Raw genomic sequence first — 13947 nt, 5'->3', positions numbered from 1 at the left:
TTGTCCAAGTCTGGTGATCTGTCTATGACACTGATATGTTGTTTTGGTCCATTGCTGAAGCTATTGTGTCTGTGTATCTCATTAAGAATTTTCTTTCCTTCTCCTGGAACTCCACTTTTCCAAATATGGTATACTTTTCTAGCAATTGATCTTTCCTGATCATGTATCTACAGCAAGCAAAGCAGCTCTCTTTATCCTTGTGTCTTTCCAAGAAAATTTCAGATTCCTTTCCTTCAAGACTGACTTGTTTTCTCTTTCGGTATTCTGTGATATAGTCAATGTATTTTATTAGCACCACAGTTCAAATGAATGGACATTTCTCCTATCTACTTTTTTTTTTTAATTGCCCAACTTTTATATACCAACAAGTAAAATGAAAATGACATCTTTCCTTTAATAAAATTTTAAAAGAGGCATTTAGCAGAACATTTACTAAATACAGTGTTTCTCACTTTCTTAACTGAAGCTTCCCTGCATGTTGATTATTGATCCAAGTAGAATGAAATCTTTTATATTTATCATAATTTTAGAAGAATCAGAAAATTGTGTCCCCTTACCTTGTACCACAATGAGTGGAATAGATTTTACATTTTTTGTTTGGGGTTTGCTTTTTTTATTTTTAAAAATTATATATTGATTTGCATCCAGAATTCTTATACACTCTGTTTCATTCATATCCATTGGGTTTCACACACTCCTTCATCGCATTGTGTTTCATATGACCATTCTCAAACATAGTGCTTCATAAACTCCATCACCATCAAATTATGCCCATTATTACTTCATGTTTTCAGATCCCTACTGGGTTTTTTCCTGATTCTTTCACCTCTCTCTCTACCCTTCAAACTCTGCAATCCATGATTTTTCCACCCTCCCAACCCTCAGACCCCCTGCCTCTTTCCCTTCCCCCTTTAAACCTTTGTACACATCCTGCTGTTCATCCTTCTATTTTTTTCCATCCTTCTATTTGTAATGGTGTTATTCAGTATTTGTCTTTATGAGACTGAGTTCACTCAGTATAATGCTCTCCAGCCTCTTCCATTTTATATAATATTTTTTTTAAAACTGTTGATCCTGAGTGATACATAGTATTTTATTGTGTCATTGTACTACATTTTTTCAACCCATTCATTTTTTGATGAATATTTAGACTCTTTCCATTTTCTTGATATTATAAATAACATTGCTATGAATGTTGGCATACAAATCTTCTGTATCTCAGTTCTATTTTCCTCAGGGTATATTTCTAGTAGTGAAATATCTGGGTCAGATGGAATGTCTATGTTCAGTTCGGAGGAAATACCATACTGCCTTCTAGAATAGTTGTACCATTTTACAATCCAACCAACAGTGAATGAAAGTTACAATCTCTCCATATCCTCTCCAACATTTATTGCTCATTGTCTTGTTAAACAATACCACTGCTGCAGGGGGTGAGATGGTATCTCATTGATTGATTTTGATTTGCATCTGTCATTGCCAGTGATTTTTTTTCCCCCCTAAGGTCTCTGTAAACTTTAATTAAAATTAATAATAATTAAAAAATACACACACACACAAAAGTCACTGTCTCTGTGAAGATTTGTCCAGGTTGTCTTTCCCTCAATACTCGTGTCTTTTAGGGAGACTTGATTGCATAATCCATAGAGAACTGTGCTGCTATCTAGAATGCTACACCTCTCTGGCTTTTCAAATTCACCAGCTCCTTGGAAGAAGAAAGATAGGCAGTATCCTCCTGTGAGATTTATAGCCTCTGAAAACCCATTAGAGAATCAACTGTGAGTTGGTACTGCATATGAGGGTTTTTTTCCTCTCTGGTTGGGTAGTGTTCAAAGCTTTTGGCTACTAACCAAAAAAAAAAAAAAAAGAAAGAAAGAAAGTTAACTGGCAGAGGGAGTAAGGAAGGAAAAGTGCAACAATAAATGAATGAAAATCCAACTTTTCTGTGAACTTTCATTAAAATCACAATTTAAATAAAAAAACTTTTAAAAAAACCAAGTCTGTGTTTTCAGTAACTGGGATCATTAGGGTAGGTGTGCCCAACTGCCTCAGGTTAGGGAAAGATTCAAAGCAATTATATATAGGGTTGTTATGAGTTGCAGGTGACTGGATGGATTATAACGACAAAGAGTAAAATGTAACTACGTAATTCCCATTTTCTTCCTATAATTCTTTTTTCAAATCATCCTTTTATCCTACTCTTTCTTGAAACTTAACTGTTTTTATTAATATGATTTTAATGAAAGTTTATGGAAAAATTGGCTTTTCATTAATTCATTGTTGCACTTTTAAAAAAATTCATTAAAAATGAAAATTTTTTTTAAAAGTCTGTGGTTTAAACCCATTGGCCACTGAGCAAGAGAAATATGATATGGTCTGCTTCTGTAAAGACTGACATCTTTGAAGATTTTCATTCTGTTCTTTAGAATTACTGAGTTGTCATCAACTTGATGGCAGGTTTTTGTTTATTTGGGTTTCTTTTTCATTATTTATACTCCTGCACTTCTTATTGAAGTTCACTGCAGTTGCCTCAACTCTGACTCATAGCAATCTTATATACAACAACAAAATTTTGCTCACTACTGAGCAGTCTTCATGATTTCTGGTATGTTTGGGTCCATTGGTGGTTGCCAGTGATTTTAAGCATTTCTTCATGTGTCTTTTGGCCATTCAAAGGTCTTCCTCTGTGAAAACTCTTTGTCTTTTGTCTGTTTTGTAATTGGGTTATCAATCTTGTTGTTGAGGCCCTGTACCATTACTATTACTATTCTGTAAACTTTGTCTGAGATATCATCGCCAATTTTTCCCCCCTTAGTCAATAGTTTTTCTTTACACTCAATTGAAAAAAATATTTTGATGCACACAAGGGCTTAATCTTTAGAAGGTTGCATTCATTGTTGTTATCCTCTCCCGGTTGTGGAGTTCTAGCCGTACTGGCCAACTTCTTTACACCATAGGCTAGACCTTCTAAGTTTCATCCCATTTTGTCTCTTATGGTCTATGCTCAAACTTGATTTATTTTTTGGTTTTTTGTGTATGGAGTGAGATGTGAATGCTGCTTCAGCTTTCTGCAGATAGTAATCCAGTTTTGTTAGCATCATTTATAAAAAAGATTGTTATTTTTTCATTTGATAGGTTGTGTTTCTTTGTCAAATACCAGTTGACCATAGATAAATGCGTTAATTTCTGAGTTCTTGATTCTTTTCCATTGGTCCATGTGTCTGTCATTGTACCATGCTATTTTGGCTATTACAGCTGCGTAATAGGTTTTGAGATCAAAGAGTGCTATGCTCCCAATTTCATTTTTGTTTTGCAGAAGTACTTTGCTTATTCAGGGTCTCTTTCCTTTCTGAATAAACTTGCCAATAGCCTTTTCTATATTTTAGAAAAATTAATTTGCTATCTGTTTTGGTATTGCTTTAAACACGTTGATTGTTTTGGTAGGATTGTCATTTTCACTATATTGAATCTTTCAATGAACAGGAGAAAGTTTTCTATTTGTTTAAGTCTCTTATTGTTTCTTATAATAGGGTTTTGTTGTTTTCCTTGTCCACATCTTTTGTGTCTTTAGTTAGACTTATTTCCATCTATCTCAATTTGCATTTGGCTATTGTAAATGGTATTCCTTTCTCATTTTTCTTATTTTTTTTCTTTGTTGTTTTAGAGGAATCTCACTAATTTTTGTATATTGTTCTTGTATCCTGCCACTCTACTAAATTAATCTACTAATTCTAACAGGGTTTATTGGGGCTTTTTGTTTGTTTGGTTGGGTTTGGTTTTTTTTTTTTTTTTTAGTCCTTGGTGTTTTCTGTGTACACTGCCATATTATCTGCATATAAGTGACAGTTTTACCACCTCATTACCTATACGAATTCCTCTTAATTCCTTCTCTTTTCATATTGCCCTAGCAATTACTTCCAACAAAAAATTGAAAAAGAGTGGTGAAAATGAAAGTGGCCATTCCTGACTGGTCTCTGTTCACCTGGGAAATGCCTTCAGTCTTTCACTATTAAGAATTGTGTTGGCTTTTAGTTTTGTATATATACTTTTCACTATATTGAGAAAATTCCCTTCTATTTCTATTTTGCTGAGTGTTTTAATCAAGAAGGTGTGTTGGATTTTGCTCAAGGCCTTTTCTCTACATCAATTGATACGAGTTGAGTTTTCCCTAATATTCTGATATTATCAATTTAATTTCATCTATTTCTGTTGTGATGACACCGCTATCATTTCCTACTCGAGTTATTGGTGTATTCTCTTTCTTTTTTTTGTTTAGTTTGCCAATGGTTTATCAATTTCATTGACCCTTTTGAAGAGTCAAACCTTATCTTGTTGATTGTTTAAATTGTTTTACTGTTTTCTATATCATTGATTTTAGCTCTTGTCCTTAGAATTTCCTTTTTTCTAGAGGCTGTGGTGTTGGATTGTTGTAATATTTCTATTTGATGGAGATAATGAATTAGGTCTTCAGTTTTGTTTCTTTTCTTTCTCTTATATTTATTTGCCTATTGCTGTGAGGACTGACTTATCTATGTCCCCAATATTTGGTATGTCGTATTTTCATTATCATTTGTTTCCAGGAAATTTTTTTTTCTTCAGTAACCCAATCATGTTCTAGCAGGATTTTCTTTAACTTCTACATGGGCAGTTTACCATCCTGTCATCAATTTCTAGTTTTATGACTTTGTGATCAGAGAAGATACTTTGTATTATTTCAATGTATTTTAATTTGTTGAGGCTTGATTTTTGACCTAATATATGATCAGTTCTGGAGAATGCACCACAAGCATTTGAGAAGAAAGAAAACGGACTTTTAATTCAGTGTAGTACCCTGAATACATCCACAGGGTTGAGTTAACTGATTGTATAGTTCAGATCTTCTGCATCTTTGTTATGTTTCTTTCAAGTTGATCTATTCTTTGAAGAGAGTTGTGTGTTAAAGTCTCATACCATTATTGTGGGGCTGTCTATTTCTTTCTTCAAGTCTGTGAAGCATTGTTTCATGCATTTTTCAGGTCTATCACTTTAGATGTTGACCAAGGTTTGTCTTCTTGATCTATTGTGCTTTTAATCATTGTATAGTGCCCTTCCTTATTTTTTATAGTTCTTTTCATCCTAAAATCTATTTTATCAGATATTAGTATTGTTACTCCTGATTTTTTTTGTGGGTGCCGTTTGCTTGGTATATTTTTTTCACTTTTTGAGTTTTAGTCTATCTTTTCCTTCTTTTCTTAGATTTGTCTCTTATACAACACATTTATGGTCTTTGATTTTTTTATACTTTCTGCCACTCTTTTTCTCTTAATTGGTGCACTTAGTGCATTTATCTTAAGTATGCTTAACTCACATGCCAGGTTTTATTGCTACCATTTTGCTGTGCTTCTTTTTCTGTTGCTTCTGGTTGTTATTGTTGTTGTTGTTGTTGTTGTTGTTGTTAGGTACCATCGAGTTGAATACGACTCATAGTGACACTGTGAACAAAAGATCTGAATCTAGGCTTGTCCTGCGCCATCCTCACACTTCCTAACACACAACAGCCCATTTCAGCAGTCACTCATCAATCCGTCTGGTTGAGGGTATTCCTCTCCTTCACCAACCTTCCATATTTCCCAACATCATATCCCTCTCCACGGAATAGCACCTCCTAGTAATATGCCCAAAGTATGTCAGGTGAAGCTCATCATTCTTGCCTCCAAAGAGCACTCTGACTATACCCCCTCCAATACATATCTATTTGTTTTCTTGACCATCCATGGGGTGTTCAGTGCTCTCCTCCAACACCACTGCTCAAAGGCGTCAATTCATTTTCTGTCATCCTTATTCATTGTACAGGTCTTAGATGCATAGACTGACATCATTGCTCTTCAGTACTTTGGAGAGGTTTCTGACAGCAGACTTTCCCAGTAAAATCATCTTTTCATTTCCTAGCTTCTGGCATCAAGAATGTTGATTGTGGAGCCAAACAAACTAAAACTGTTAACAATCTCAATCTCTTCACCATCTATCATGATACAGCTGAGAAAAATGAAATTAAATCAATGGAAACCAAAATTTGACCTTGAGTCTCTCCCACCTGAATTTCAAAACCATCTCAGGAACAAGTTTGAGGCCATGAACACTAATGATTGAAGACCAGATGAGCTGTGGGAGAATATAAAGAATATCAGTCAGAAAGAATGCAAAAGGTCATTACGAAGATAGAAGAGGCAAAAAGACCAAAATGGATGTCAGAAGAAACTCTGAATATTGCACTAGAGAACCGAGAAGCCAAAGTAAAGTGAAGAAATCAAGATATTAAGGACTTCAAAGGGCAGCATAGGAAGACAAAATGAAGTATTACAATGAAATGTACGAAGAACTGGAGTCAGAAAAATCAAAGGGTCCAAACTCACTCAGCATTTCTTCAGTTCAAGGAACTGAAGAACAAATTCAAGCCTCTAGTTGCAATTTTTAAGGATGCTTTGAGCAGAATATTAAATAATCCAGGAAGCATTAAAAGAAGATGGAAAGAGTATACAGTCATTGTACCAAAAGGAATTTGTGGACACAGAAGAATGTCATTAAACAAATATATAAGCAAGAGCATGTCGTGAAGAAGGAAGAAGTTCAAGTTGCTCTGAAGGAATTGGCAAAAAAACAAGGCCCCAGGAATTGATGCCATACCAGTTGACATATTTCAATAAACACTTCCCTGGATGTGCCCACCAATTTGTGCCAATAAATCTGGGAGGACGGCCACCTGGCCAGCTGACTGGAAGAGCTCTGTATTTGTCTCCATTCCAAAGAAGAGTGGTCCAACAGAGTGTGGAAATTATTGAACAATATCATTCATATCACATGCAAGCAAGATTTTGCTGAAGATCCAAAACAGAAAGAAGCATAGAGGGGAAAATACAGACATTTATTTAAATTATTTTGGTCAACACCTTCAAAGAAATGTTGGTAATTTGGAGTGGAGAAGCAACAATGGAACTGTAAGATGTTGACGTATTTGAAATATTTAGGTCATATGATTAATGTTATGTTGTTGTTTTGTGCCATCCAGTCAGAACCAATACATAGCAGATCCTCCTGCAGGTTTTCGAAAGCTGTAAATGGCACCGCAGTAGATTGTCTGTCTTTCACCTTTGGAGCAGCTGGTGAATTTGACCTAAAGGCCTATGGGTTGACATTGTAAATCATTACCACTAAGCCACCAGAATTTCCTATATGATTAATAGGATTTAGTAATTAAATGAGAATTAAGTAAGAAAGAAGCTCATGGACTACTCCAGGTGTTCTACTTTGAAAAAGAATGGGATAGATTAGAAAACAGTAAAAGATTCAAATATATTGAAAACAGGGTTGTTGGTTATTTTTGTTTATTGAGTCTGAAGGTGACTCTTGCATCTTTGGGGCTAGAATGAAGAGAAGTGGAATCTTGAAATAGAACTCTAAGTATCTCTCTAACATAAAAGATATTTCTATTTGTAAGTTTAATCTTAAAAGAGAAAGTGAAAAAGGAGCATTGCCAAATCAAGAGGATCATTTTTCAAGATTCATTGTTTAATAGGTTCTTCATAGTTAGCAATTTTCTAGACAGTTAATAACAGTGCCCCTTACTAAAATAAAACATTATATTTAATGAAGAAATTCATACATAAGGTTAAACGGATGTTTTCTGTTTATAGCTTTCTGGTGTTCTAGGTTGGTAAGACACACCACTGGAAAATATCCCCAGAGATATTTAAATTTACTTCTCAGTGCTTTTTCAACTGGAAATTGGAACTCCCCACTGACCAGGGAATTTTGGAAATAAATGGGGACACTTTGTATTGTTTTAAAAACCAAGGGGTGCTATTATTAGTAAATGAGTAGGAGACAAAGCTTTTTATTGTAAAATCCAAGACATGCTCTTAAAGACACTGATAAATTCTTGGCCAGATGCCTTCCTTTGGATCCATGATTGCTACATTTCAAGGTGCTGGCCAGAGTTAGCTACTGTTCCTCTCTAGATACTGAACTCCGTTGCGTTGCCTCTTTCCTGCTCTCTTCCTGGTCCATTTCTAAGGCAATGAGAACTCAGACTCTGCTGACTCCAGATTGCCATCTGTCACAGCTCCTAAAAGCCCACGTGGGCATTGATACTTAATCTTTTTATAAATCAATTTCTTGAGATATCCTGGATAACATCTGTGTGTGTGTGTGTGTGTGTGTGTGTGTGTGTGTCTGTGTGAGAGATCCTATATATAACAGCCATCATTTCCACATTTTATTTGTCTCAAATTTAGTTTCCTAGTGATTTAAGTACTCGTTCTAGATTCAAGTAACTAGTTCTTGTTCACTAGTAAGATGAATTAGGCTGTTGAATAAAGAGTTTTGTTTTGGTTTTGGTTTTGTGTTTTTTTTTGTTGGGGTTTTTTTTATGATAACTTTCAGAAAGACAAACTAGTAATTATCGATCTATTTATCTATCTACCTATCTATCTGTCTATAATTGAAGCAGCCCATATATTCTCACCTTGGTGGAGTAGGGTATTCCCGCAACAGTAGCCAAAAGTTACACATGTGATTGTCCATTCAAGTGCTTTTGGTTTTTTCTTGTGAAAAAATATATCCTGAAGACAATATTCCTGAAGAAAGTTCAGTTTAGATTCTGTTATTCCTTAAAATGCAGCATGAAAGAATCATTTGAACTAGGAAAAAATAAGATCAGTATTTCTTGTAACCATGTCAGTCATGAAAGATGTCAGCATGGAGCATGTCTGTATTTAAATGAAAGAAGAAATCATTTAAATTTTTTTTTATTTCCTTGATGACTCAAGATCAGTAGAAATCCAGAGTTGCTATTTTAAACATTCTTCAAAATCACTTATAAATGGAGACAATGACTGAGCACCTAAATTGGATAATGATAGCCCACCCACTGCCACAGCTTTAAGATCTTCCCCAAAAACTTCAGAAGTCACAGGTTGTGAAAATGAAAATTAATTACCTAGAAAATAAATTAGACAGAATTAATGTGACCTCTTAGAAAACCTTTTTTTCCTACAAATTATCAAAATGTCTACTTTCTAGCTTTTAGGGAACACACACACACACAAACACACGCACACACTTAAACCATCCTGAAGTCTTTGAATGAAGGCATTAGGGCAAAGTTTGAGGAACCCTTACTTTCTTCTAGGAAATATTTCACCATTGGCACCCTCCTTCTGACATAAAGAGAATTCTCATCACTTTATTTTATTTCTGGTATTTATGTACCCACATACTTCTGAGTGTTTTTGTGTATTACAATTTTGAAAATACTACACTTTGCTATATTTTTTTTTCCTTTGCAATTTTACATTCTTTACCTCATTGGAGGTGGATGGAGTAAAGAACAGGAAACTAATTAAAGTATGTATACATATAAATATAGAAAAAGTATGTATATTCACACACATATACATACACACACATATATTTATAAAGTAATTAAACCATATTTATTTATATTCTTCATGATTAAAGAAAGCTATAGCAACACTCTCCTGGCCCATATTTTCAATTAAATATATAGTCAATCTTTATACTTGTTGGATTATTTGGCACTTCCAAACATTTATTTTTAGCATTTTCTTTCTTTTTTTCCTATGGTATTTCTCGAGATTTTATCATAATTTAACATTTATATGTAAAGTAATGCTGACATCTTATATGACATGTTGTGCTGCTGACCCCATGCACTGCTCCATAAGAGAAATATGGGGGCCAGTGGGGGGCTGTTCCTCCTATTAAGAGTTAGATCCTTGAGACCTGAAGGAAGGTTGCTATGAGTCGAGCTCTACTTAATGACACTGGGTTTGATTTTTGATTGTTTGTTTTTACATTAATTTGTTATGCATCAGAGAGTTGGACAATGACTAGGGAAGATAGGAGAATTGACTTTTTGAGCTGTGGTGCTGGAGAAGAGTATTGAGGGTATCATGGACTGCCAAGAAAACAAACAAATTCATCCGTGAAAGGGTTTAAACAGGGTGGCTCGTTGAAGGAAAGGATTCTGGGGCTTCGCCTGACATACTTTGGACATGTTGTAAGGAGGGACTGGTCCTTGGGAGAGTGGAGGGACGGTGTAGGGGGGAAGACCCTCTATGAGGTGGATTGATTCAGTGACTGGGGTAATCGGGATGGGAGTGTCAGAGACAGTGCGATTGGCACAGGACAGAACAGAGTATAGGGCTGTTGTACATAGGTTCGCTATGAGTCACAAGCGACTCGATGGCACATAACAACAACAACGATTTATAAAGCATCTTTAATATGCAAAAGTTTGGTGTGTGAGATTACTCCTAGTATGAATAGTGCTTCTTTTCTTATTGTCAAGGAGTTTATAGTGTGTTCAGGGGCTTTTTGCAGAGTCAGTATCTGTTTATATTGCCACACCAAATTTACTGGTGGTCACAAGGGGAGAATGGAGAAGATGGAACCAGGAAGAATCATCTCCATCTTCTCTTCTTCTAAAACAGACCTTAAGTTTCTGGCTTCTCCAAATCAGTACTCTAGCAACCCTTTATATTACTCTGACTCTTTGCATGACCGTTCCCTTCCTCAGTACCCCACCCCCTCCCCCACACCCCCCTGCACAGCTGAGGAACACCTGCTTCTTCTGTTCATGTCCTTGCTTTGGGCTGATATTCAATTGATTGATGTTTATAACAACCCCATGTAATGATCAGACTATCTCAGGATTTTCTGACCTACAATCTTCATGGGGATGGATGACCAGGTCTTTCTCCTGTGATGATACAGAATAGTTTTGAGCTGTCAACCTTTCTATTAGCCGCCAAGTGCTTGGCTTGTGTATACCCATTGTTATTAAGTCAATTCAAACTCATAGCAACCGCTGTCAGGTTACCTAGGTTGTAAATCTTTATGGAGTTAGATCACTTACCTTTTCTCCTCAGAGCACCAGGTAGTTTCAAACCGCGATCCCTTTGGTTAGCAGTGTAACATATAAACTCTACACCACTTCATGTCTTCTACAACTTACCAAGACTTAGCCTGTATTATAACTTCCTTAAGCTATTTATTTCACTGTTGTTATTTCCAGGTACCATCAGGTCAGAACCCAGGCATGCCTGCCCCTGGAGCAGGTTTCCAGAGGCAGCATATCATATGGGACGAGGTTGTCCATACCTCTCCTGCAGAGCAACTAGTGGATTCAAATGTGTGGCTTTGGGGTGGCAGCACAGCTCCTTATCACTCAGCCACTAGACTGGCCTATTTTTGCTATTTACAATGACAAGGGAAGATAGAAGGAGAATTGATGCCTTTGAGCTGTGGTGCTGGAGAAGAGTATTGAGGGTACCATGGACTCCTAGGAAAACAAACAGATTCATCCTGGAAAGGGTTAAACCGGGTGGCTCCTTGGAGGCAAGGATTCTGAGGTTCCATCTAACATACTTTGGACATGTTGTAAGGAGGGCCTGGTCCTTGGAGAGGGACATCATGCTTGGGAGGGTGAAGGGACAATGCAGGAGGGGCAGGCCCTCTATGAGGTGGATTGATTCAGTGACTGGGATAATCGGAATGGGTGTATCAGAGACAGTGTTATTGGCACAGGACAGAATAGAGTTTAGGGCTGTTGTACATAGGGTCACTATGAGTCGTAAGTGACTCGAGGGCACATAACAACAACAACAACAACTATATATATATATATGGGGGGAGAGAGAGATGAAATTATTTCATTTATTTGCTAGTTGGCCTTCTTTGCTTAGATGTTTATGTTGAACTCTTTGCTGCATCTTTAAATGTTTTTTAAGTTAGACTTTTCTTTCTATGACATTTGTGAGCTAGCCCTTGCCTATTTGTCCAGCTCCATCACTTCCAGCATCCACTTCAATATGATTAAACTTAGGTGGAAATTAAAATGCTGTTGTTGTTGTTGAGTACTGTAGTGTCAAAACTGACCCATAGCTGACGTTCCAGTGGTTTTTCAGAGGCAGTTAATTGTACGGGAGGAGATTGCTCATCCTTCTCCCATGGAGCGGCTAGTGGCCTCGAACATCTTGCCTTTGAGATTGCCATGCAGTTTCTTGCCACTAGGCCACCAGAGCTCCCTCGAAATTAGAATAGATGGCACATATTTGCCTCAATTCTTAATTACCTGTTGGGCCCTTCTATTCTTTCTGTTCCCTTTTGTCTGAGCCTCCATCATGTTTCTTGTATGCTACTCAAACTTACTTTTGTCTAGCAATTGCCTACTTATCCTTCAAGTCCCATTAAATGGCTTGTGTTTTGCAGAGTTAATATCTAAGTAATACATAATTAATAATTATTAATGCTGTTCATGTATGCATTTTTATTTATTAATTTTCTTGGCAATAGTATTTATTTCTCTTTTTTTCTCCCACTTTAGGGAACTGTTGGTTCAACAGCATCTCCTCCAGTCTCCACGCCTGTCACAGGTCATAAGAGAATGGTCATCCCAAACCAGCCTCCTCTAACTGCTACCAAAAAGTCAACTTTGAAGCCACAGCCTGCCCCCCAGGCTGGACCCATCCCAGTGGCTCCAATTGGCACACTCAAGCCCCAGCCTCAGCCAGTTCCAGCCTCCTACACCACAGCTTCTACACCCTCGAGGCCTGCCTTCAACGTTCAAGTCAAGTCAGCTCAACCCAGCTCTCATTACATGTCTGCCCCTTCATCAGGACAATTTTACGGTGCAGGGCCCCAAAGCTATAGCACTCAGCCAATGCCTGTTTCTGGGCAGTCTCCAGCTCCTTCAAACCGCGGAGGCATGGATTACACATACATCCCCCCACCAGCACCTCAAGTTGATCATGGCTACGGGTATGCTCCCAACAACGCACGTTATTATGATGGCTATTACCCAGCAGCACCTGGATATGGGGCCAGAAATGACTCTGATCCTGCCTATAGTCAACAAGGTCAACAAAATGCCTGGAAGCGTGACCCCGGGTATATCCCTTCTGGAGCAGGGAACCAGAACTCTGCTGGTGTGTATCCAAGTTCCGGTCCCAAGAAGACCTATATCACTGATCCTGTTCCAGCTCCCTGTGCACCACCGCTACAGCCAAAGGTAGGAAACCTATTAGCAGACATAGCCTAGAGCTACCAAGCCTCGCCTGCTGTTTTCAGAAAGCAGACTCTAAGGTGACATCATATGTAGTATTCTTTCACTTTATTAGTGCAATCTCAGCAAAGCATGAGTGAAGCAGAAAAAGGAGATCTGATTTGCAGATATGCTACTAATCAGGCTACTGTTTGATGTCAAGTGCAATTTATTGTACAATTATGAGGGCTAATTTTCAAATGGTCATTGGAACCGTGGTATCTCAGGAATAACTCTTTAGGGGGGAGGAAAAGAAAATAGTTAGTCCTCCAACTTTTCTCTTCTTTTGATCTATGTTCCCTGCTGGGGAAGAAAACCATCCTTGCACTTATTTCCATGTGGCAAGTACACAGGCACAGAACAGGTCTGTAGTATGTCAAGCTTGGTAAAGTGCAAGGAATTCCCAGATATGGAGATTAATGGTTTCTCATGCAGATATGAGGTATCCACTCTCATTTCCTTGTAAGACTAATTGAGACCCAAGCAAACTATTGCCACAGTGGATACTAGAGCAGGAAAAGAGGCCCAAGAATTAGAAGACAGGTCAGGCTAAGGGAGTCTTGAGGCTATGCTGACCCTCTATATGGTTCCTCGTTTAGGAATACGAAGTAGAGAAATGGGATTTATCTGCTAAATTGTTTATCTACATTGATCACTAAGAAAAACTCTAGTCTTGAACCCAGCTAAGCAGGTTGTTGTTGTTGTTGTTTTAAAAAAATTATTATTCATTTCAATTAAAATTTATAGAGCTAGCTAAGCAGTTTTAAACAATTCTTTCTGAATGACAGACAGCTCTGTTGTTTCAGTGTCAACACAGAGGCCTTTAAAGCCAACACTTTTTACAC

General features: G+C 37.2%; 1 protein-coding gene across 2 annotated transcripts in view; it reads left to right on the top strand.

Moving 5' to 3' along the window:
* Nucleotides 1–13947, top strand: part of LPP (LIM domain containing preferred translocation partner in lipoma) — a 619196-nt gene that overhangs the window by 276988 nt on the left and 328261 nt on the right. The window contains exon 4 of one of the 2 annotated variants that reach the window (XM_006897069.1): nucleotides 12386–13069. In XM_006897069.1, coding sequence (XP_006897131.1) covers nucleotides 12386–13069 — 684 coding nt within the window. The remainder of the gene's footprint in view (nucleotides 1–12385; nucleotides 13070–13947) is intronic. The other variant, XM_006897070.1, reaches the window with a different exon arrangement.

This window comes from Elephantulus edwardii, unplaced genomic scaffold, assembly GCF_000299155.1.
Source record: "Elephantulus edwardii isolate Elephantulus edwardi_28Jun2011 unplaced genomic scaffold, EleEdw1.0 scaffold00199, whole genome shotgun sequence".
Taxonomy (NCBI): domain Eukaryota; kingdom Metazoa; phylum Chordata; class Mammalia; order Macroscelidea; family Macroscelididae; genus Elephantulus; species Elephantulus edwardii.
The sequence above is the reverse complement of the archived record's forward strand: the minus strand, read 5'-3'. Positions and strand labels throughout refer to the sequence as shown.